Genomic DNA, 24,769 nt, shown 5'->3' with positions numbered 1-24,769 from the left:
TCTTCCCTCTGTTGGCCTCTTGCTTTGCAGGTGCAGATGGCATGGACCTGGCCATGCTGCACCACACAGGCCATGCGTTCCCACATCCTCCATTGTGTCTTTGTTTGTTTGTTTTTATAAATACCATTTGGGAATAAAGTCTAGTGGTTCTTTTCCACATCATCAGCCCTGGCTGCTGTGTTTCATCATCCTGGGTCTGCTGAGTGGTGCTCCCGAAATGCCATGTTTCCAAGTATAGGCACTAAACACAACTAAATGAACAGCTTCATGCTCTATCAGCATAGCTGGCATAATAAACCTTTAGTTAAAAGTAATTTACAGAAGAGTATTACCTATGAGACAGTGGTATTTTGAGTCCATTGCCCCCCTGTGCCCTTGGGTTGTGGCAGGGTCAGGTGGTGTCCTAAAATCACCCCTTCACTTCAGTTGGGTGAGCACAAGGTGAGCAGCAGCACAGGCATAGTACAAAGGGTGTTGGATTCATCTTTTCCACCCCAGCAGCCCATAAGCCAAAAGGACCAAACCACAGTGAAATGACTTGCTTTCCCCAGCTGCAGCTTGTTTTATGCTGACTCATACATGGCACTAGTTACTCTTCAGATGCAACCCTCTCACAAGGACACCTCGGAAAATCAGAGGAAGCTGTTCACTGTGCCAGGACCATTGGGTCTGCTGCATCCAAACACAAATCATAGAGCAGTGCTGAAGCTCAGTTCTTTGAGCTCCTCACATGATAGTTGTCGGTGTTAAGTAGGAAGGCCTTTCCTTCCAAAGTCCAGTTTCTTGAAGTCAATCAGCTTTCAGATTTACAGCTGTGAAATCTCTGGGCACTTGCACATGGCCGAAGTGCTGTGTTCCTCCCTGGAAAGAGCCTCTATGCAGCCCTTGGAGGCTGGCAGTAACCCCATAACCCCCAAGCCATAGGTGGTTTGGACTGCTGGGTCTTCCCATGTCCCAGACAATGCAGGAGGGTATCGCTGGAGGCAGCCCTGATCTGGCCAGGAGGCTGGCCTGGGTGGGACCTGAGAGGACTAGTTTGGCCTCGCTTTTGCTTTCAGATGGCTATGCATCAACAAGCCATCAGAGATGCTTCCAGCCTCTTATCCAGGCTCCCTGATATGGCAGAAACAAGGTCCTCTCCCCACACCCCTTAGCCTGGCCCACCCTGCTCCTCTGGTGACTTCCCAGCCTCACTTGTCATTATTTGCAGCAAGGGAAATGTCTAGAGAAGCTCCAGGGACATTGTAATTTCTAGGCTTCAGGGTTGGCCCTTTCCAGATCCACTAATGATCGGAAGAGGGTTTTCAAACACAAAATGCAAACCTGATCCATGAGCTTTCCAGGACACAGAGAAAAAGCCCTGAGATGAGCAGTGGCCAGGATCAGTCACAGATTGACTGGGGCTATTCTGCTTTTCTTCTCGGGACCCTTGGCAAGAGGATGGAAAGCAAGAAGGACTGGATGGTATCCTGACAGTTTGGGGAGCATATTCTTTTAGGACATCTCAAGTCCATTCCCTGCCTCTTCCCCCACTGGTTAGGTGTGAGAGCTGATGGAGGACTGGGAACTCTTCTGTTGAGGAGAGGTGGGAGCTCTGGGCTGGTAGTATAGTATATGTATCTAGGGACCTGGATCCTGACCTTAGTGATTCAATTCTTCCTGGCTGGAGTCAGTGCAAGCCCTCTCTGTGACTGCTGCCGGCATGGTGCTTGGGATGGACCATCAAGCCCAAGGACCCTCTTCCCTCACACGCCTGTATCAGCACAGGGAGCATTTTCCTGCCTTACAGTGGCTGGGGCTCAGGCTGGAGGGGATGTGGTGCCAGCCCATGACTCACTGCGCCAGCTTAGGGGATGCAGGAGAATTTCACTCTGCAGCCAGGTCCAAACCACCTCACCTAGCACTGGTGATGGCTTGTCATACCTGAATATTTCCTCTGTGGAGTCAGGTGGCGGTCTGGGAATATTGACTAGATGGGCTTGGGTAAAGTGTTCTTGGTGTGCTCTTAATCCCTCTAACATTAGTGTCATTCACAACGAAATTTAAATGTTGAAGGTTTCTGTGTAGTAAGAAGGGAGCAGAGAAAGGGGATTCAGCACTTTTAGCTAGGTTAAAGCTGAGGATGTCAGCACTAGCTCATGCGTCTCTGCAGAGGAGTCCGTGGTTCTGCAGAGCTGTCTGTGGCAGCACCTTGGGCCTCTCTGAGAAGCTACTCATGGACAACAGCGTGAGCGGCCGATTGGTTGAGACACAGCTGGACGCTGTGGGACCTTGCTCCTGCTCCTGCTGAGGGCACGTCAGTCTAACTGGGAGTAGGAGAAAAACAAAACAGAGCTCCTGGAGATGGGGAAGTGGTACTATGGGAATTTCAGTGTGTGCTTCTCTGGTCAGACATGTACTTTCTCATGTACCTGAAAAGGAGAAGTGAGCAGGGGCAGGACCTAATGAATAGGGAGATGCATAACCTCAGGTTTATTTCTTAGTATATCGTTGACCTGCTGTGGTGTTCTGGGTGAGTGGCCTCTTCACTTTTCTCACCCACACACAAGCTTTGGATTCAGTGTTGTAGGGCTGGAGCTGCCCTTGCTACACATCTGTGCAGTAAGTAGTGTGATAAACCTGGGACCGTTAGGAACATAACACAAATAAATACTCTCCTTCCACAGACTCTGGTCTGTCCCTCCAGTGAGGAGTTAGCCCTAAGCTCTCCTCCCCTGCATCAGCTGTGGGGAGGAGTCTGGGAGCAGGAGTCCAGGAAGAAGAGACCCTTTAACCAGTTCTTCTAATAGTCAAATAAAACATCACATGAACTGGATGAACTACCTCCATCCACCATCAGATAGCCCATCTTCAAATGCTACTGGAAACAAGGTGAAATGGAAGATACTGGCACCTGCTGGCGATTTACATGATGTCCACTTGTGCAAGGCTTGACTTGGGACTACTGTAGTGTCTTGGTACCGCTCATGTTGCTGGACAGACTGTTTTGTATCCAGCTCTTGGTCCACAGCGGCTAAAGAATGAGATGTAGGAACATTCCCTGGAGGAGTGGCTGAAGCTGGCTCTGGGCCCAGCTGCAGCTGTGTTGTTGTGGCAAGTGCTGGGCAATGCTACTGTGGTTCCAGGAGCTGAGGTGACACTTGAGGTCCTGGAGCACCTGTTGTGTGCAGTGGGGAGGGAGGTGGCAGTGCTGACAGCCCTGTGCTGGAAGCTCAGTCCTTTTCCATGCTGGTCTACATTGTGGCTCCATCACAGCCTGCAGGGAGAGAGGGTGGTCAGGAATTCAGTGCCTTTCAGATGGCTCTTAGGTCCAACAGAAAAAGAGGCTGCAAGAACACTGGAGGCTTCCTATACATGGATTGGATGGAAAATTACCAGTAATTACCATTTGGGTAATAATATCTGAGAGCTTTACTGAGATGCAGTAGCCTCACCATCACTTGGTCTTTAAATCAAGGTAATGCACTTTTCAGAAAAAGATGCTCAGGCTCAATCAGCATCTGTGGGGCTGCTGGAGATAGTCCAGGGTGAGAGTCTGGTGCTTACAGGAGCTCAAACCAGCACCGATCTCTTCTGGTCTCTAAAAGTCTGCTCTAGGCTGAAGGCACAACCTGTAATACCCTTCCTGGTCAAATTCTGCCCTCAAGCAACATTATATTTGTTTTGTGTCTTCTCTTGGCTGTTGGTGGCACCTGTTGGTGCTAGTCAGACACCCTCTTGCCATGTTAAACTGGCCTGAATTTCATTTCCGTTCGCTTATGGGAGTAATGGTATTCTTTGCCTGTCTTCCAGTTTATGCCATCAGCATAGCTCCCGCGAACACCCAGCCAGTACATCCCATTCAGGTTGGAGTAATGGCAGTCATTGTACCACCACGCTCCCTTGTATTCTGTGGCACAGTTAAAGGAATTAATGTCGTTGTCCTGGTCTGTTGTTGAAAATAGCATGTCCCTGTGGTATGATAAGGGGTCTCCTGCAGAGAGCACATGTTCATAGTTACTGCCACAGAGAGCACAAAAGGGAACCTAATGTGTCTGTGCACCACTGCAGGGCATCAGTGGGCCTTGCTGGATGCAAGGCAGATTTTATAAATCCTGCTGTTCTCTTGGTTGCCCAGGTTTCCTCCTTGGTCCTGGAGATAAGGAGTATCCTGAGCTCTGCCAGGACTGCTAAAACACATGGAGAACTTATCTATGCCTGTGAATCAAATGGGCCAGATTCTGCTTGCAGTTACATGGGTGTCACTTCTCTTGCACCACTCAGATTCTCTGCAGGCATACTGAGGTCTGGACTATCAGACAGAGTTGCAGTGTACAAAGCCACATAAACCCAGAGCGCTGCTATCTCAGGTATTGGTTTCACTCATTCCTGCAAGAGGGGTATTGAATTTTGCAGAGGATTTGTTTGCTTTTTAAAGAAAAACAAAACATCAGGCATTAAGAAGGTGTAGTGCTGATGCTGCAAGTATTGAACAGCACCCCAGCCCTGGAAATGCCAAACCTCACAGGCAAGTATTTCCTTCCAATGTAATCAAAAGCAGAACTTGACCCAGCTGCTGCCGAGCTGTTGGGAAGGTGACATTGGATGAGGTGCTGCTCAGGACCAGGCTCCACATTTGCTGCTAAACCATGTGGCTGGGCTTGTAGGTAATGCTCCGGGTCACACTCTGTAGGTGATGGGTGTCTCGGCACCTGGGGTACCATGGCCAGTTTTAAAGAAATTGACCCAAAATGTAGATGGTACAAGGAGTTTGCATGTTACAGCTCTGCACTATAAATGCTGAATACTTCTGAAATGCTCTAGAAAACAGCCTTTCCCAGTGAGGTGTTGCTAACTTACTGGCGTTTCCACCAAAGAAGTCTCCTAGAACCAGTTTGTATTTCTCAGACTCTCCTAAAACTCTGAAGGAAGCGTACTTGGCAAAATAGTAGTTGTTTTCAAAGTCTCTCAGGTCAATGCGGAGTTCACAGGGTCCTAGAAGAGAAGGTGGACAGCAGTGGTGCAGGGCTGATGGTGAGTACGCACCTGGATTTCTGAGTGGAGGGTTTAAGGAGCCCTGAGCTAACTTGAGAGGAGCTTCCACTACTTGAGAGATTATGATTTATTTGAAATTCCTGCAGAACCTCCTGTACCTTTGATGGCTTTCTTGTGAAGCTACACGCCCAGGAGTCCTGCACACACCTGTGACTCTAAGGCTGTGTATGAACAAGATGACTGCCATCACAACCAGTCCTAGTAGGAAGATGTGTTGGCCTGTCTCCAGGATAGGTCATGCAGCCAGCTCATTCTCTTCACTGGCTTCTAGTTTTCCTTTGTCCTGGTTTCAGCTGGGATAGAGTTAATTTTCTTTCTAGTAGCTAGTATAGTGCTGTGTTTTGGATTTAGGATGAGGATAACGTTGATAACACACCGATGTTTTAGTTGTCGCTAAGCAGTGCTTACGCTAGTCAAGGACTTTTCAGCTTCTCACACCCTGCCAGTGAGAAGCTGGGAGGGGGCACAGCCAGGACAGCTGACCCAAACTGGCCAAAGGAATATTCCATACCATGGGACATCATGCTCAGTATATAAACTGGGGGGAGTTAGCCAGGGGAGGGGTGACTGCTGCTCGGGAGCTGGCTGGGCATCGGTCGGCAGGTGGTGAGCAATTGCATTGTACCTCACTTATTTTGTATATTCTTTTATCATTATTATCATTATTATTTTCCCTTCCTTTTCTGTCCTATTAAACTGTCTTTATCTCAACGCACAAATTTTACTTTTTTTTTTTTTTTCCGATTCTCTCCCCCATCCCACTGGGGCTGGGGGCGTGAGCGAATGGCTGTGTGGTGCTTAGCTGCCTGCCGGGTTAAACCACAACATCCTTTTTTTAGAGTGCAATTCCCTGTGTGCAATGGGCTGCAAGAGCCTGCATGCTGTTTAGGATTAACTGTTGGGGCCTCAGACAGATGCGAGAAGTTGAGTCAGTTAATGACCAGGTACAGGGGTTGGACTCTTAGGGCCTCAGCCCAGCCCGGGACGGAGGCAGACCTTACCCAGCGAGGTGAGGAAGTGGATGTTGTCATTCCCCAGCCAGAACTCCGTCAGCTGGTTGCCAAAGCCTCATTTGTATGAGTCCCAATCTCTCAAGAAGTTCACTGACCCATCCCAGCGCCTCTGGAAAACCTGCAGGAAAGGAGAGCCTCAGCCCTGCCAGGCCACCCTCACCCCCCCCCCCCCAAAGCATCTGCAGTGCCTGGGGGTACACACAGCCTGCCCCCCCCCCCCCCCCCCCCCCCCCCCGCAAACGCTTCCCCTGCATCAGGTTACTCCTGTGGGTGTCTGGGGACCAAGGCTCAGGGGAATCCCTCGCTCACCATGGAGAAATCCTCCATCTGCCCTTGAAAATGAAGAAGAAATTATTTGCTGATTTAAGCAGGGGGTGGGTCTGTGGTGCTCAGGCTGCTCCGAGACATCTCCTGGGAGAATCCCCTGCATCCACAGGGGTTCACCCAGGCTTGCTGACATGAACCTTAGCTGTCTCCCCAGTGTGTGTTTTCCTCCCTTTTTGTTTCTATTTTGGTGCCATCCTTTGCAGCCTTAATAAAGATCACTGTAGGGACATAGAAACCTCCCTCTCCTCATCCCACTCACAATCCATCCTCCGCCATCCGTGTCCATGTCGCAGAAGACAGTGGTGGCATTGCAGCCTTGGGGGTAGATGGTGTACCAGCCACTCAGGATCTTCCCTTTACCCAACAGCTCTTGGCAGTTCCTGGCTTCTGTGCAAATCAGGGAAAGAGGTCGAGTGTAAAGAGTTACAACGTGCTCACTGCATCCAGGAAGCACATCAGCCTCATGCCCTAAGCTGGAGGCTTTGAGCCCTTCAGCCTCCCAGCTGACTCTTTGCACTGCAGGACTCTGACACACACCTACTGGGAGCCAAACCCCACTGCAGTTTCTGAGTCCGTATGTCACAGGGGAGATGGGCACCTTCTAGGAGATGGTCTAAGGTGCTCAGACTCCTCTCATCTGCAGCGACTCTTTTGGGGGTCTGGGTGATGGAGCCGCTCTGAGTGAGATGACAAACTCATGATCCAGGAATTTGTCCAGGCTCAGGACACAGGGGCACAGAGAGTGTGTGGGTAGTTGGCAGCAAAGGAGTGGTGACACAGAAAAACGCCTACCTGTAATACAGAAAACAGTGTTCAGATCTGTGGATTGGACAGATGGCACTTTTGAATATATACATATATATTATGTGTAAATCTATTTTTCCTCCCAAAAACCACACCTGATGACAGAAGCTCAGATTCACAGATGCCAAAGGATTGACTGGAACGGTCCCTATCAGACATCCCAGCTTACAGCTGCATCTGTGGCTTTCACAGGGGAAAGCCTTGGGAGATGATCTGAGTGGTGCTGGTGTCTGCGTGTGCTGTATTTGATGAATGGACGCAGAGCTGTACCAGGCTGTCTTGTGGGCATGGGTGTCCGTCTTAATGGAGGGATGGTCCTGGACTTGGCCTGTTCCTTATTAGTCAAATGTTTTTACATGCCCAGGAAACATAAAAGGGCAGAGGAGTGCCTGGGGCAGCAAGGCTGCCAGTTCAGTGGCAGCCCAGTCTCTCTCTTTCAAGTGTGGCAGCCCTGATCTGTCCAAGCCTCTTCATGTGACTGCGGCCCTACGGCATCCAAGTGTAGCCAGAGCACGTGGTAGCTCTGCTTTGGCTTTAGCTCAGGGAGACAGATGGGTCAACTGAAGCTTGTTTGTTTTCTTTCTTTCTTTTTTTTTTTTTTTAAATGATTAAGTTAATCCGAGCACTATCACACATGTGAACTCTGTGTCTACTGAACCTGCCACTGCAAGCGTGGTGGTATAAATGCCTTTGAAGTAGCAGCATGTCTATAGAGGTGTTTCTAGTGGTTTCATCTTGGAAACCAGGACACTGAGGCTCTCAAAAACTAAGACACACCTCCTCCAGGACACACAGAGGGCAGGTGACTTGAGTAGTGCTCAGACGACGTGACTTTCCTGGCTGGATTACAGATTAGACAGATTACAGAGTAGACACACTGAAGCTGCATGTGGCTGTGAAAAGAAAATGGGTTAACAGTGATATTTCCTTACTCTGTCCTTCAGTGTCACTCTGAATTTGTTTTTATTGTTGCCCTGTCCTGACTTCTGGTACAGGGAGTCCACCACCGTCTGCTCTGCAAAGCCAATGGTGGCATGAAGGACCTAGGATGAAACTCACCCCATGTTTCTGGAAATCCAGGCTTTCCTTTTGTTCCTGTTGGACAAACACCATTAATTGCTCTTCACCTTCTACACCCTGTCCTTCCCTCCTCCAGCACTTGGCATCATTTGCCAAGACAAATCCCGCTGCACTGGTTGTGCAGCTGGCTGTGATGTTAGAAGTGTTTAGCTCATCTGCAGAGGCACAGAGAAACCAGGCAGGAGGAGCAACTCAATATATATTCTGCCCTGGCCACTCCCAGGCCCACCAGAGGAGACCCACCAGCCCATCAAAGGCCCATCTGCACAGACCCAGGAGAGCACAGAGGGACAATGGCAGGTGGGAACCCAAGTCACAGACTCCTGTGATTACAGCAGTGACACCCAGCACCCTCAGTCACTGGCAGTAGCTCTCCAGGTTGCCTAGCAGGCACATGGGGTGGCTGCCAGGGAGGTGGGATGCGTTATAGGTGCACAAGGAGCAGCAGCCTTGCCTCTCTTGGGCTGTTGGACCCGGCATGATGTATTTTCCCCTGACATCTGATTTGGGACTGGGAGGGCCAAATGGCAAGACTGACATAAGACATGTCTCTGTTGGACCTGGCTGCTCTGCCTGCTGCTGGCCAGCCCATGGAGTTGGGTACCAACATTTTGTGCCAGTCAGCCCCACTGGGCTGGAACATGTGGGACAGGAGCAGGTGCGTGTGGGGAGGAGAAGGAAATGCACTCACGGGAAGGCAGGGTCAAAAGCCCGGAGAGGGGAATTGTTGCTGCTGGCAGAGGGCTTTAGTAAGTGGTTTGGGAGCAGCTGTGACAGCTGGAGCAAATGTGCTGAACTAGCCACCAGATCAGCAGCGCTTGGCCCCCAGCTATTACAAGCCAAGCTCCAAGTGAGGGAAGCCGCAGTGCAGACAGTGCTCAGCGACAGGTGCCAGTGGCCCTCACATGCAGGATGATGGCATCAGGGAAAAAACCCAAACAAACCCTTGTTTTCCCTCTACCCTACTGCTAGTGCTGGTAGAGAGACATGTTCCTCTGGCACTAGCAGTGACTGAGTTTCATCCAAGATGGATGTCTGCCCAAATCTGGCTGGTCCCTCAGGCTGGGGGTGTGTGAAGCCCTGCGGTTTCTGTAGCTGATCGTACTGGGCAGCAGCATCAGGTGCCCGAGCTGGGGGCAGCCCCTATTGCTGAACAGCTGGTTTGGGAGAGGAGCCGCTCACACCACCTGGACCAGGGCTGAGCCTACGATGGGGCACAACTGTCATCAAACAGCCCCATCCAGTACCTGGTGGGGTACTTTTATTTTGCTATAGTTGCTCCCACCTGGTGTGTTGTTCCAGAGCAGCACAGGGTGGAAGTTTAACTAAACCAGCTTGTGATAAATTCAGTGCAGCATGATTTACCTTTCAGTCCTGGGAAGCCAGGCTCTCCAGCTGCTCCTGCAAGAGACAAAAGGAAAATGCTCATCACAGATGATTCAATGAGAGTGAATTACTGTGGGTCCCCAAGTGGCTTCTCTAGCCCCTCCATACACCCCAAATGTACAGGAGAGGCTGTCAAGTGGTGCAAAGCCACGGTGCTCTGCTGAGTGTCCCAGCTGGTGCTGCCACCCCGGCCTTGCTGCTCTCTTGATCAGCAGCATCTCTCAGGAACAGCAGGAAGAGCAGGACACAGGGAAGACAGAACTGCTGCTCCATCTGCTGGAGTGTATGGGGGATTCACAGCTTCATCTCAGTGACTTTTTGTGGGGGCTTTCTGTTTTCAGTCAGGCACCTGTGAAATTTTGGGCAATAGCTACATTTTCAGTGGGTTCATCCATCTCCTGCGGCAGTTTCAGCTGAAGTCTTGGGTGCTTTTGGCCAGGAAATAGCTACGTATTCAGCGTGCAAAGGGGCTGTTTTCCCAGCTAGTCAGTGCACCGGTGCTCAAGTCCCGGGTGCCACCTTGTGCTGGGAACTGGTTTCTTTAGAAGAGACTCATTTCCAATATCTACAGCACACAGATCCTGCTGAAGACCTTAAGCACAACCCGGATGGAGTGAAAGCCGGTTTCTCAGCAGACATCTTCCTCTTTTCAGGGGCTCATCCCATTGCAGAGAAATCCCCATTCCCTCCTTGCTTCACCCTGTGCCAGCTGTTTCCTGGTGGCTTGATCCCATCCTTCTGGTCAAGTGGGCTACAATGGCATCGCATGCCGAGTCCAGGCCTGGAGGCTGCTGGCAGCACTCAGCATCATGTCTCTGCATCAGGCCTCCTGGCTGAAGCATCCCAAAGCTCCTCAGAGAAGGGGGGCATTTGGTCAGGTTTGTCATGGTGGACAGGTTAGAGTAGGAGTGGGGAATGGGGAGAGGTCTGATTTTAGGGGGCTGGTAAAAGTCAGTGGGGAACTTCGAGAAAAGCAGTATCTTCCTCTGTGATGTGGTCCCACTCAAGGACACTGTCTCTAGTACTCACCCCACGCAAGATCCATAGCCCCAAATCCTGCTTTGCCTATGCTACTTCAGCGCTATTTCTTGGACTATGACCAGTTCTACAGTTCATCTCTGTAGACCCAGTCTCCCAATGCATGTCCTGAACTTGGGTAGATTTATGGATTAGAGCTGAATACGTTAGGCATTGCCTTTTGCACCAGGTGGTCCTGCTTTCCCGGGGAGTCCCTGGGCTCCCATTTCTCCTGCAAGTAAAGACTCAGTTTGCATGTGCACATTGCAAACCGACCAGAGGGGAGATGATACAGAAGCCTGGGCAGCTGGGCCTTGGCTTTTGCAGAAACAAGGAAGCTGGGTTTTGTTAATTAGATTCAGTCTTGCAAGATATCTTACTCCTTTCCTTCTGTTGAAGCTACACTACACTGGTACTGCTGGTGTAAGTTCTAATTTGCAGCTCACATATGAATTCCTATGAGCTTTGTACATCTTGGAGCCAGTCCGTGGATTTTGCTGTGGTGGATCTGCTCCCTCTGCTAATGCGATTCACCTTTTCTATGAGTTGGCTATGAAAACCCTGAAGGACCCCCCCATCTCCCTTGCTTCCTGAGGTAGGGAGTGCCAGTACAGTTCCCAAACTGTTCCCTGGTAGACATGCAGGAACATCGCAGCCTCCCTCCCACCAGACTGTTCAATAAAGATGCAGAAAATAAATGGATGTTTTTACTGTAGAAGAAACAAATGAGTTATGACACTTCACACCCCAGGACCACTTCAGACTTGTGACAGGACTCAAGGAAAAAAAGACGGCTCCGTGTGTACCAGCACATCTCTAGATGGGGTGTTTTCCACTCCTATTCGACTCTCCAGCTGCTCACAGAAGCCAGTGCCAGGCCAGCCACTGCTCCAGCCTCAGCTTGCTTCCCCTACCCAAAGCAACAAAGCCATCTCATATCACAGTGTTCATCACTGGCTTTTGGGGCCTCACCTTTTGTTCCTGGGAGACCTGGTTCTCCTTTTGGGCCAGAGGCACCTGGGATCCCTGGGCATCCTTGGAGAACGGCAAGCCAGTCAGCATCACCCAGTCCCACTATTCTCATCTCTGAGGAAATGAAGACAGTCTTCGTGGAGATTATTAGGGCTCTGAAATGTCTTGGAGAGGAAACCGAACCCTCTGGAGTTCAGGAACAGTGCAAGCAAAAGCAATGAGGGTGAGAGTTTGGAGGTGTTGTATGGATTAACAGATGGCATTGAGGATCTCACATATTAGAAGAGCTAGACACTGCATCTCTCTGGCTTCAGGGGAGTTCAGTGGGAGAGAAGGCTGTTATATATGACATTACATGCATGACAAATATACTGTAGCTTAATAAAACAAAAGCTGAGAGGTGCCCTGGGGGATATTGACAGCAGAGTAAGTGATATTGATAGATCTGTGGCCAGTAAAGGTTCTATTAAATTTCCTGACAGCAGGTCAGTTTGAAATCGTCCCTATCACCTTCCCCAGGAATATAGACAGAAAGCTGTGCTGTGCAGCATCCCCAAGCTGCCAGGATGCCTGGCACCTAGCAAGCACTTGACCGATCCTTTGTATTGCTCTGCATCCTTCAGTAACTGGGCCAAGGCACCATGAACAAAAATTCTTAACCAGGATGTAAAACCTTGACTGGGACAGCCTGTTCCTGGACATCCCACTGGTGAGCGGGGGAGGATGCTACATCTTCGGTTGGAGTCAGCAGTTTTGTAAAGTGGCTGCTGAGACTTCATCCTCCCCCTTACCCTCCTCCCACTTGCAGGTGAATTAAAAAAAAGCACAGAAGGAAAAAAATCATATCCTGCCCCCCCCCCCCCCGCCCCAGCCGCAAGCTTCTTGTGTGGGGGAGATGAAATAGGCTGTCTCAGTGGGATGGCAGTAGGATTTGTGCCCCACTCACCTGGGCAGGTGTCCTGGGCATCACAAATAGTTGCTGTTAGGCTGAGCAGGGCCAGGAGGGTTGGGGCTGCCCTCCCCATGGCTGGCACTGCTCTCCGCTCTCTGTGCAGCTCCCCTCACCACGTCCCAGGTGCTGTGGTTAGCATTGACCCATCTAAGCCTTTTATAGGCTTATAACAAAAAAAACCCAGTTTAAGCTCCACCTCTGCGCTTGCCCACTGCCTGCTCTCAGGTCTGGGACTCTGGCTGGGTCTCAAGCTGTTTCCCAGATAAGTCACTTTCCACAAGTCTGATGGGAAAGTTCTTGCCCGGTTGCCCCAGCCTGCCTTGCCTCCATCCTCTGCAAACTTGGGATGCCTTTCCCCTCCCATATTGTATTTCTAGAGGAAATGAACCAACAAAAGCATAGGTTTAGCTAAGTGCAGACAAGTCCCCTCATCCTGCCTGCTAGTGGCCCTTTACAAAGAGCAGAGCTTGCTGTGTAGATGGGAAAACTGAGGCACTGGGAGTCGAAAAGCCCAAGGTCAGCTGAGGCCACTGGCAGGAAGAAGCTGCACAGCCTGGGTCATGCTCCAACGCTCTTGCCTTCCAGGCAGCCCAGCATCACTTTGCAACCCTTCAAACAGAGGTTTCAGTTTATACATGATCCATGACTGATATGGAGTTAAAACTCTGTGTATCCAGGCAAGGTTAGGCAGGCAGAGCATGTCTGATCTTTTTTTCCCCACCTGTTTTTTCTCCAGTCCTTGTTCATTGTAATAGTGAGCAGGATTTCCGTTTTGCTTTGCTGTTGCTATGCCCTGTGCTCTGCTCATTTGTGGCAGCATTACTAGAGGTCCAAACTGACTTATCAAGTTTGACTCCCATGTTACCTTCAGACACAGAGCCTATAAAGTTTATGAATTTTAGCAGAGAGAAGAATTTAAGTTTTTTCTCCTTATTGTTGCATTCTAGTTCAGAGGAGACTGTAATTTCTTGGAGCCTTGCCCAGCTATCAGGGTATCAGAGGCAGAACATAGCTCCCCCTCAAGCACTCAATTCTATCATGAGGTCCCTCTAACATCCCAAATTCCAATGATATATGACAGCCTACTTTAACGTTAAGCAAACGGGAGAAGGCAGGGGAGAGATAAGTATTTGGTTGTCACCTAAGTTCTATGTCCCCCCAAATAGCCCATACATACAGACACTCATATATGCATTCTTACACATGTTAATATATGCATGCATATAAAATAATAATCCAGTAGATGTTGTGATTATTGTCGTTCCTGAGAACCAATTCTGGCACGGAAATGCACACCTTACTTTCCTGCCCCCATCTGAAAGAAGTGCAGGGAAATCAGAGGGATTGTGATCAGACTGGTTGCATTCAAGTTTGGGTTTTGCTTTACATGGGAAAAAGTATCATCTCATCTGTGGCAAGCGCTGTGCATGCAATTCTTGGGGCAAAATGAGAGCAGCTTCTTTCTTCAGCCCTTCAGAAGGAAAAAGAAAAAGGATGAGCAGGTGCCTCTGAGCTGCTAGGGAGGGAGAGGTCTATGCAGGGCAGCTATAGGGTGACTGGGGACTTATGCACCCCTCTTCTCTCATCTGTACAGCCTGTGCTGCCCATCTGGGATGGACTTGTGTCTGCTCCATGGGGCAGGTGGAGATGAAGAAGAGCCAGCCCCTAGCACTGAGAAGCCTTCTCCTGCCCAGTGCCTTATATCCCGTGCTCTGTGGCTGGAAATGTCTGCAATACCTTGTTCCAACTATCTGGAGGCAAAAGCTGCTGCCCTCAGCTGTTTCCTTTGATAAATCACTCCAAAAAGCTGGAGTGATTTACTGGCCTTGCAAATTACCCCATCGTTACAGTCTCTCAAGGGCTTCAGGCTAGATCTGTCCTGCCAAAAAAACCCCGGTAAGAATGGGTTTGCCCAGCTTTTCCCAGTTGCTCCATTAGCAGGGTGGCCAGCTCTGGTTTGGACTGAGAATGCATGTTGTGGAGGCAGCTGTGACACATCCCCTTAGGTGTTACCAGCTGTGGGCTCCATCCAGCCTGGGGGACACCTGGAGATGTCACCTCGCTTCCATTGGAGGAGAGCAGCAGTGTCCTTGTGGATGCAGCTACTTTTGGAAGCAGGGGGGAAACTGCCAATAAACAAGTTTAGTCCAAAGTAGGTCAGGCCCCCAAGGGTAGATTTTGAAATTGGCCCAGTGATCAATGTGTCTTTAATTGCTTTTCCTCATCCCAGGATCCAGTGAAGATTGCAGAGGGACAATCATTTACACCATCAGCAATTCTTTTTTCTATGTAGATTCTCCCTTGAGCCCTGGGAAATGTCTCCTGTAAGTCTCGAAAGTCCAGATCACTTTGGGGATGAGAAAACAAGAATTTTAAGCACACTGGGTGAATGGGGAGCACCTCTGAACACTGTGACCCATCACTTCACCTCTAGAGACATAAATGCCAAGAGTAAATTCCCCAAAATTGAACTGATCTGCAAATCCCCAAGAAATTAAGCTTATCAAACCAGAAGGCACAACCAGATGACCAAAGAGCTTCAAAAAGTTCATGTGGGAGCATCATAAATGTGTGCAACAGGGGATTTAGCACTGATTAATGCAAAATTGCAGGTGAAATCCTAGCTCCTGGTGGGGTCCTGGGGCTTTGCTGCCACCAGGATGCTAGAGCTTTGCAGAGAGGATGGGGAAAGCTGCAAAAGCTGTAAGTACATAAAACAACAAGCAGCAAGCCCCACTCATTGCATTCTTCTGCTTTGTGCTAACCTAAGGACATTGCCATGCAAATCCTAAGGCTGCAAGAAGGGCAGACAGTTGGCTCTGGGGAGCTGGGAGGTAAACTCTGAGAGATCTGATATTAAGCGATGTGAAATAAGAGCTTCCTTGAGAGTTGGCACTATTGCGGGTGCTCAAGGGGAGGTTCCATGCACTTTGGAGACTTGCCTTGCTGGGAAAGGAGTGATGACAACCTGCAAGGGTAGGTTATCATCCAAAGCAGCAAGGAAAGATGTTCTTCTGGCTTAGCCTTCTGTGGACTGTGCTATTTATAGCTCTTCACTACATGCGAACGACAAAGTTTTCAGGTTTTTTTATGAACGCTTACATTTCCAAGGGAGAATTTCTTCAGCCCATAACCAGTCTTAGTATCTGTGGTGGGGATATTTGCCCAAGCTCAGATAGCAGTTTTTTCAAAAGATGTCCCTTGGTTTTCCCTTTTTGTTTCTGGGTTTTGTGACCATATGGCATCTTCGAGTGCCCAAGCCCCTCAGTGCTAAGAGCCCTGCTGCACATTTCCCTTGTTGTTACTACAAAACCAGTTCCAAGGAGTTCCTGAGGCTCCAAAAAGGCACAGGTAACTGGCAGAATTTCTAAAGACTGCTGGTTTCACTGGTCTTGACTGGTGCCCACAGACCCTTCCTGCTGCACAGAGCAAAGCCAACCTTTCTCGTAGCTGGTGCTGGCTGTAGCACATCTTAGCACCGGGCAGCCAGGCAGTGCAGTGATTTATGAACACAGAGCACCCACTTTGAACCTGCATCCAAGGGCTCCTTCCCCACATTTCCATACACTGATTTTGGGGTACAGTGGTTTCCTAATTTCAAGAGCCAATTAGGACAGGTCTCTATCAGTTATTGCACACCAGCTGCATGCCCTTGCTGAACATATGGTTTGGCATTTGTTTGGTTTCCTCTAGGAGCTGGTGTTGGGGAGCCTTTACTTAATTCTCCTTATGGTGATATATTGAGACAGCCTACCCAAAAAGGATTTCATTCTTTCCTACCAGCCTCTTTATCAGCCTCTGCTTCGACAAGATTTCCTGCTGCATTCCATTTTTAACTTATTTTATAATCTCTGGTAACACCTCTTCTGATCTGTGAAAGTCTGGCAGCTGTTCATCACTGAGAGCAGGGAAGACAGGCAGAGATGTGATTTATAGGATAGGCAGAAGCTGCTCTGCACCCTCCCTTGCTGAGATGAATCCTGAAGAGTGGAAAGGCAATGCCCAAGCCCTTTTCCTTTGCTGATACTAATTTTCCCATGTACAGAGCAGTGGAGACATAGGTGGGACTGCTCATTCTGGCACAACTGGTTGGATGAGGAATGTGCTCAGGAAAGGGGCAACGGAGGCTCTTACTGCAAGGGCATTTGGTGAGGGTATGCATGCCAAGGAGGTTCTTACTGCAGGGGCATCTGGTGACGGTATTCACACCAAACGGGCAAGGATGGCAAGAGCTAAACAGCAGGATAATTTTTCCAACAATTTGCCTGTTGTTGGACCAGACAAGTATCACACAACTGGAAGTTATACCTGCGTGAGGTGAATTATTTTGTTCTTGGTGAAGGTTTTGCATATACTTCTCCTATTATCCCCATTCAGGCTTCAAATGTCCCATTTTTTAGTGATTGCTGCATAACAATATTTGCTTCCTTCCTCTCCAGTGGGGGATTTTCATGCTCTCCTGACTTGCCTCCAGTGACTTTCGCAGAGTTAAGCAGCTGCAGCGCTTAGAATGGGAAACTATTTCCCACGACAGGCACTGCTATCTGCAGTGCTGTATGTCAAGCATAACTGTTAGCCCAGTCCAAGTTTTCTGGCTCCCTCCAGATGTTGTGCAAGACAAGCCATAAAAACATGCTGGACATTTTATATGGAGAATAAGGACTGTTTTTTCAGGAGAGCTGAGGGACAGACTTCCCTGGTTTCCTGCAGTGCTGAACTCTATTGTAGTTTCTCTATTGTAAATCTTTTCAGGCTGGTTTAATAGTATCTTCTAGAGTGACAGTGTTCAGCTGCAGCTGGAGAGGAAAGGTGCAGATTTGGTGTTAATGGTTTGGCTAATGGCCCGCTCAGTCCAGTATTTTGTTTGCTTATTTGATGTTCATTGTGGCCTTGGTAGCACTACTGACTGACTTTGTTACGCAGAAGAGTATAAGTTTTTAATCAAACATTTACTTTATTTTGGTTTTGCTTGTTTCAGCACAAATGCATGTTGTAGAAAGTGACTTTTTCTTTTCCTTTAGCCTGAGCTGGGAGTAAAGACCAAGGACTGAGTGCTACTGGAGTTGGACTGTTGTCCCGCATGGAGCTAAAATCCAGCTGAAATCCAGCTCTGATGGTAACAAGCTGTGTCACTGAAAAATTTCCTGAAAGCCACAGACAAACCACAGCCTTCCTGCCAGTCTACGCTGGCCTGAATTTCATCTCCGACAGCTGGTAGGAGTATTTGTGTCCTTTGCCTGGCTGCCAGTTGATGCCATCTGCAAAACTGTAATGAGCTCCATGGTGGTAAAAGCCATTGAGGTTGGAGTTGTGGCACTGGTGGTACCACCAGGCACCTTTGTAGGTTACAGCGCAGTTGTTAGAGTATGCATTGTTGTCTTTGGTCAAAAATGGCATGTTTTTGTGTTTGACCAATGAATCCCCTGTGGAGAAAACCAACAAGTCTTGTTAAAACTCCAACTTCCGTGTGTCACTAGAGCCCTGTCCTCACCACCATGGCCCGTCCATCCTGCATGTCCTCTCTGGCCTTCCAGGAACGTGCAGTCCTCTGCAGCGGGGCAAAGTCCCTGCCCTCACACCTCCCCTTCCTCCAGCCAAGGGTGGTGAGGACCTGTTGAGCGAGAGTGGAGGAGGCGGTTTGGACTAGTGGGAAGGTCTCTGGGATCAAAGATATTTAGGTCTGTCTTGTGTCTCTCTTGCTGCTGTTACCTACTTTGTGATAGTGTCCTGTCTGAAGTGCTAGAAAACCCAGACATGAAAACAGCTATCAGTTGCTATCTTAAGTGTCCAATAAATTCCATATCCAGGTCCCTTTTCAGTGAAGTGTTGCTGCATCAAAGTTTCCCTTTGCAAATAGAAAGCTTAGTCGGTACAACTAATTCTGGATACCTGATGGAGTGAGAGCTTTGCCTTCACAGATCTCTAGGGAGTATTATTAAATTATGCTATGCCTTTTTAGTCTTTAGGATTAGTGACTTTTGTCTGAGGAGAACTTGTAAACCCAGAGGCATCGGTAAAGTTCTGGGGTGGTATTTCACGGGGCTCTGTGGTTATGCTGGATGCTCTATTACCTGTGCTCTGAGCATCCCTGGTGGTGCCAGCCCATGAAAGGTCCTGTGCGTTCCCTTACAGGATACACAAGACAAGATCATTAGCAGGATGCAAAAAGCATTTCATGTCTTGCCACTATATAATACAACATTTCATCTGCAGATCACCCCTGCCTTGCTGGAAGCTCCAGTTTATCCCTTGGATCCTCCTTACCTGTATTGCCACCACTGAAGTTTCCAAGGATCAGTTTGTAATTTTCACTGTCCCCTAAAATTTTCAATGACATTTATTAGGCAAAATGATGCTTGTTGTCAGAGTCTCTCCGGTCAATGCGAAGCTCATTATTGCCTAATCACAACAATTTACAGACACACTGATAGAGGCATTATGCCAGTGCTTTGCTGGATTTTTTTTTTAATTCTGTATTTCTATTTCTGTGGCCTTTAGGAATTCTGATTTATTACTGAAGAGATTCCTAACCCCCGTTTAGTTCATGGACAGTCCTCAGCTCATTAAATGTCCATAGCACAACTGAAATCAGTGTTCTTGGATGTTAGCTGAGTCTCCTGCCTCACCTCTAGACTTCCAGGAAAAGCTGATGACTTTTTTGGGGAAAAATCAGATTTTGTAAAATCTCTATTTTTCTTTTGTTTGTTATGATTTATTTTGGTGTTCCATCTTTATGATTATCTTGTTCCCTCTGAAATTAGGGCCTTCCTCCATTATTTTTCTCCCTCTTGCCTTGGAGTAAAGCAGTGGATTGGGATATGCTATGGGACACACAGAGGGAAAATGCTCTGGCTGCTGCCAGGGTCATTCACAGCTCACTGTGTACAGCTGTGGCTCTTGCCCTCCATCCCCACCAAGTCAGCCAAAATAGCAGCCACATCCATTTTCTCCCTCAAAGGCTCTGCTTGAAGGCAAGGGGCTGGGGATGCAGCCATTTCTATATCTCCCTGGCCAGGCTCTGCTGAGGAACTGTCGCATTTGGACCAATTTTCGGTTCCTGCCTCTGGGTGAGAACAGTGTTAGGAATATGCGTTAGCAGTTTCTTTACCCTCTGATGTCAGAATGTGAATATTGTCATTCCTGAGCCAGAATTTGGTCAGCTGGCTCCCAAAGCCTTTTTTATATGAATTCCAGTCTCAGAAAAAGTCCATGGAGCCATCCACTCGTCTCTGGAAAACCTGCCGGGGCAGAAGGCAGATGGGTCTTAATAGGGAAGGAGAAGGAAAAGTTATGCCTAAAACAATTAGAGCATCTTCAGTGCAAGGTGAATAACGACGGGGATTTTCACACGAGGTCATTTTATCATAACGCTGTTCCAAGCGTCATGTGGGCTACAGCAGATGGAATAACAGAGTCCACTTTTGGGGAAAAGGTTGTTTGTTTGTGTGCATTTGCTAGGGGTCCTATAAAATAGAGCAGTAGTCCATACTCCTGCACCTCTGGATTATGGGTTAGTAATAACTATTAATCATAATAAATGATGGCATGGTGATTAGGATTAAGGACAATATTTATTTTGATAATTTAGCAATGTATGCACAGTCCTGGAAATTCACTCTGTAATTTTAACACTCCTCATTTCAGTGCCATTAAGAAAAGCATAAAATAAAAGTCTGGGATTTTTTTTGGCTCTAACTGAAACCAAAAAAACCTCATACAATTTATTTCCAAAAAAATGGAGGGTGATATTTATTGCTGTGTTTTATGCTTCACATATTAAATGTTCTAGTTTAAAGACCCACAGATTTTCACAGTCAAAAAGCCGACCTGCAATGTTCAACAAGATGTTTTGGATCTCTTTTTGCTGCTGGCTGGTGCAGGGGCAGGAAGCTGCATGCCTGCAGGGTCCGGGGCAGCCTCGCACCTCTGCTCCGGTGGCACTTACCAGCCAGCTGCCCTTGTCCATGTCCATCTTGCAGAGCACAGCCCCGGCATGGCAGACCCAGGGGTAGATGGTGTACCAGCCACTCAGGATGACTCCTCTGGCTAACAGCTCCCGGCAGTTCTTGCCCCTAGGTAGATATTAAACCGAGAATTAATTACTGATGGACTGGAAAAGGAAACTAGCATTGCTGGCAAGGTTGTCACTGTTTTAGGGGTTTTAAAATTGTATAAATATGAGGAAAGGAAAGTGCTGACAATAGTTGGGTAGGCATGGGTCTTATTCTCAGATTGTTTATTTTTACATAGACACGTGCACCAGAATGTATTCAGAGACAAATACTTCTGTTTAAAGAGACTGACTGAAGCACATGTTCCCCAAAGCCCATCATTTAAATTCAACTCTAAGCAGTTTTTCTGTTTGGCTTTTTTTTTTTTTTTAAACTAAAGGATCCTTGTAGGCTTGTGTACCTTTAGTTAGCAAAATAAAATTTTATGACAGACATGATATAAAACACAACAAAAAAGGAGACAACAAGATGGGTTTTTTAGGAAAAGCCTGCCTTTTCTACACAATAGGTCTGGCACATCTGTCAGAAAAATACAAAGCACCAAGGTAAGTAGAGACGAGAAAACCTGTGTAACCTCTTTATTTCTCCTGTGCAGTAAAACAATAAAATTAACAGCCCATAGTTTCTGTTGTGCAGCTATTACTAAACAGATCTTGAGGTTTTTTTCCGAAAAGAGTATACTTTATTGGACACATAAGTCCATGAGTTTTAAGAATAACTGGAAAGAGGAGACTGGTTAGCCTGATCTCCACCTGGAATGGCTTTTTTATATGACCACAGGATCAGGGGATAATTCAGGCTGGGAAGGACCTCAGGAAGTCTCTACTCCAAGCTCCTGCTCAAAACAGGATCAGTGCTGAGCTCAGACCAGGTTGCTCGTAGCTTTGTCCAGTTGGGTCTTGAAAATCTCCATGGATGGAGACTGTACAACATTCCTCATGGGAAAAATGTGTTTGAATTGGTTTTATTCTGCTGATGTACACCTGGAGGTTTCTGTGGAACATTGACCAGGTCTCCCTAAGGGCTGTGGGGAGTGGAGGAGCGACTTGTTTCCCTGAGGGAGACAGATTTTTCAAGTTATGTTGCTCAGTTTTGCTGTCTGACAACAGCACTGGGGAGCCCATTGCACCTCCCGGCGCACAGGTATCTGACTCCTGTAAAACAGCTGCACTGTAACTTTCTTGCCTTTGATTTATGGAATAACATAGAAAACCCATATGCTGATATCTCTTAGACTTCTTGAGGGGAAAAGAAGTGAACAGAAACCTCTCACCAAGAGACACCTGGACTAATCCCTACCCAATACATAACGTCAAAAATACTCAACACTTGCTGGGTTTCTAGCCCAGAAGATATAAAGGATTGTAAAATAATGGAAAAAAGTGCAAGATAGTTATTAAAAAAAAAAAAAAAAGGTGTGTGTGAGAGGAGCAAAAAATGAGCTTGGAAAGGGATTAAAATGCATTCTTAGCAGAAATCAAAACCCAAAAACCCCAAGGCTACATCAAGATACTCTTCTGCTTCAGGGAGCATCACCATGACAGCCTGCAGGACGTGGGATGCAGGATGCAGGAGGGCTTCCCTGGAAGAGCACCCTAGTGCCCACGCTCTGCTCGGGCACTTCCCACAGCACCACAGGCTGTCACCAACAACAGGCATGGGCGCACTGAGCAGCCTACCCTGAAACTATTTCGTCAGAAGAAAAAACCTGAAACATGCTTTGTACTGACTTCACATACCTAAAATCATATTGTAAAGCTACAGTGTTCGTCCTGGGGACGCTCCCCACCCTTCGCCCCTCAGGAAGCACATGTTCAGCAGACTTCAGAGGCATCTCTGCAGACTGAAGGTCCATAGGGCTGGTGGGGAACGAGGTTCACCCTCACCTACTCAGACATGAGTCATCAGCATTACACAGCACGGCTGCTAGGCAGAGAAGAGCGAGGGGTGTTTGCTGGCCAGTCCTCCCCATGGTGGATGGCGGTTTCTGCAGAATCAGCTCAGATTCTTTGCCTGTTATTTCAGCCCTCTGAGCCTCTTATAAGCAGTGGAAAAGCACTCCCCAAACTTTGAACTGCCAGCTTCCACACACACACCTATTCCTGCTTCGCACCCTGTGACAAGTTGTGTTGAAAGGCTTTATTTAATCACTAGCTGGACTCTGTTAGTTTTCAGTATGGGATTTATTGTTATCTAGTTGATTGCAAAACTGCTGTTGAACATTTGGTCCTGTTTCCAAGTGCATGCTCAGAAATGCTGAGAGCAGAAGCACTGCACAGACCTGCTGCTGGCTCCATGACCTACTGTACATTTCACCATCAACCTTGGGCAGGTTAGGGAAAAAAGGCTTAATTTGTTCTCTCTGTCAAATTATTAGAGTGCATTTTGTAGAAACAAAGACCCAGAAACCTTAATATTGTCTGGCAACAGAGCCATGTCATCTGGAAGGGCAAGGGAAAAGTGCAACCCTCAGCACAACTTCCCCACATATGGTAATGAAAGTTTCAGTCTTCACCTCCAAGCCATTGCTACGCTGGTAACACAGGCTATTGTAGCCCTGAGGGGCCTGGTGGAGACCCAGGCCACATGCACTACAAATGCAGAACAAAAACAGAAAGTCAGAAAGTGTCTACAGACTCTGGAGGTAACATTGACTGCCCTCTCTCTTTCTTTCCCTCTTTATAGCATGTATTTTCTCTCCATGTTTTCTTGCCTATTTTACTAATTCCAGGCAAAATCAGAGCAGGGAGTAACTTCATTTTACTAGGTTTTGCATTATCAACCCTGAGGCTGTGTCAGGAAGCCCATGGGAGATTCTCATTGTTTCACACAGTAAGAAATAAAAAGTTCCAGTGCCACCAACTGTGCCAAACTCTGGCTGGTTTTATGGTGCCACAGATGGCAGCACAGTTGTTAAAGATGTGTATTACTCACCCGCCCTGCTTCATGCTATGGGAATTCCCTGACTTAACTCATTTTCAGAAGAAACGTTCATCACAATGCAGGGGTTTGAAAAGTCCTTTGCTCATTTGTCATTACAGCAGATACAGACAATGACTGATAATAAGTAGACAGAAGTTTCTTTCGATATAGCTTACTGATGAGTGGTGTAACAGGTCTCAAAGGGGCCTTCCATGCCCTAAAATGTAGCTACCCTGTGCTTGTGGGCAGCTATATCAAGTCCTCTCATTTGAAGTGTAGTCACCAGAGCCTGGCAGGAATACATCACTCCATGCAACCAGCAGGAAAATTGTTCTCCTGAGCACCTCCTGGCTGGCTGCATGCGCTTCCCCTCCTTGCTGTCTTCCAGAAGGGGACACAGGTTGAAGAGGGCTTTATGGGGCTTGGAGATGGCAACTCTGCTCCAAGCTTCCCCAGCACACAGCATCTTCCAGGGGTTTGTGGTGGCCACCAAACCCATGTTAGTGTGTGAGCAAGTTGGAGCTGTGTCCATACTGGATGCAGGTGTGAAGCTGTTCCCCCACGTGCAGCTGGTGGCAGTGGGGGAGCCTGGATGAGGGCTGCGGACACTCTCCTCTCCTCAGTGAGGACCTTCTGGAGCTGGCTGTGTGGAGCTGTGGAGCATGGGCAGCCGCTGCTGTCAAGCAAGGGCAGAGCCAGTCACAAAGCTCCGTCCACAGCAGACATGCCAGTAAGGACCCTGCCAGTGCTGATCCAGCTGTGCGAGTGAAGGCTGAGCCCTGGGTGAAGCACTCCTGCACTGCACGCAGCGTGCGGCCGTTCCCTGTGTGCACTTTCTACTGGGGTCTTGTGCAAGCTCTGCCGCTGTGTGCATGGGCAGCAAGTGCCTGGGGCAGCTGCGCTGGCTAGCGATGGCAGCCAGTGCTTCCCCATGGGGCTGAGCGGGTCCAGCCTGCCTGTTTTCCTGGGTGTTTCTCTGATGTTGTCTTAACCCCCAGAAGTCCCCCATGTGAAACTTCTGGCTCAGAGCACTGGGATCTTGCTCGGCAAGGCCTGGGAAGGTTTATTTGCCCAAAGCTTTCATGCAAGGAGCTCTGCTTCTTGTTCTGTGCTGCAAAGAAGAGATATCTCAGGATGGGCCATTGCACTGAGGTGAGTTGGACATAGCTTAGAAGTCACCAGAAACAAACCACAGGGACTATGTTGAACTGTGACTCACCAACCCCTTCCAGAGGTATGAGGAGATGGGG

The 24,769-nt window shown here is 48.3% G+C and overlaps 3 protein-coding genes across 3 annotated transcripts in view; 1 reads left to right on the top strand and 2 right to left on the bottom strand.

Moving 5' to 3' along the window:
- The window catches only part of LOC143168871 (dual specificity testis-specific protein kinase 1-like), a 57,038-nt gene extending 39,181 nt beyond the window's left edge, over positions 1–17,857 (top strand). Inside the window, exon 10 of the mRNA XM_076355853.1 lies at positions 17,607–17,857. The gene's annotated coding sequence lies outside the window, so the exon portion shown is untranslated. The remainder of the gene's footprint in view (positions 1–17,606) is intronic.
- On the bottom strand, positions 3,726–12,658 carry LOC143168873 (ficolin-1-like). The gene is given in 10 exon segments (XM_076355857.1): positions 3,726–3,973; positions 4,840–4,974; positions 6,036–6,189; positions 6,634–6,761; positions 8,238–8,273; positions 9,624–9,659; positions 10,840–10,893; positions 11,634–11,751; positions 11,753–11,766; positions 12,580–12,658. Coding segments are annotated over 10 exon segments (1,002 nt in total).
- LOC143168836 (ficolin-2-like) lies at positions 17,767–23,545 on the bottom strand. The gene is given in 5 exon segments (XM_076355765.1): positions 17,767–18,008; positions 18,850–18,984; positions 19,694–19,823; positions 20,531–20,657; positions 23,532–23,545. Coding segments are annotated over 5 exon segments (648 nt in total).
- Positions 23,546–24,769: the final 1,224 nt, after the last annotated feature.

The sequence above is a fragment of the Aptenodytes patagonicus genome, chromosome 18 (genome assembly GCF_965638725.1).
Source record: "Aptenodytes patagonicus chromosome 18, bAptPat1.pri.cur, whole genome shotgun sequence".
Taxonomy (NCBI): domain Eukaryota; kingdom Metazoa; phylum Chordata; class Aves; order Sphenisciformes; family Spheniscidae; genus Aptenodytes; species Aptenodytes patagonicus.
Note: the sequence above shows the minus strand (reverse complement) of the source record. Positions and strands in the feature narration are given on the sequence as shown.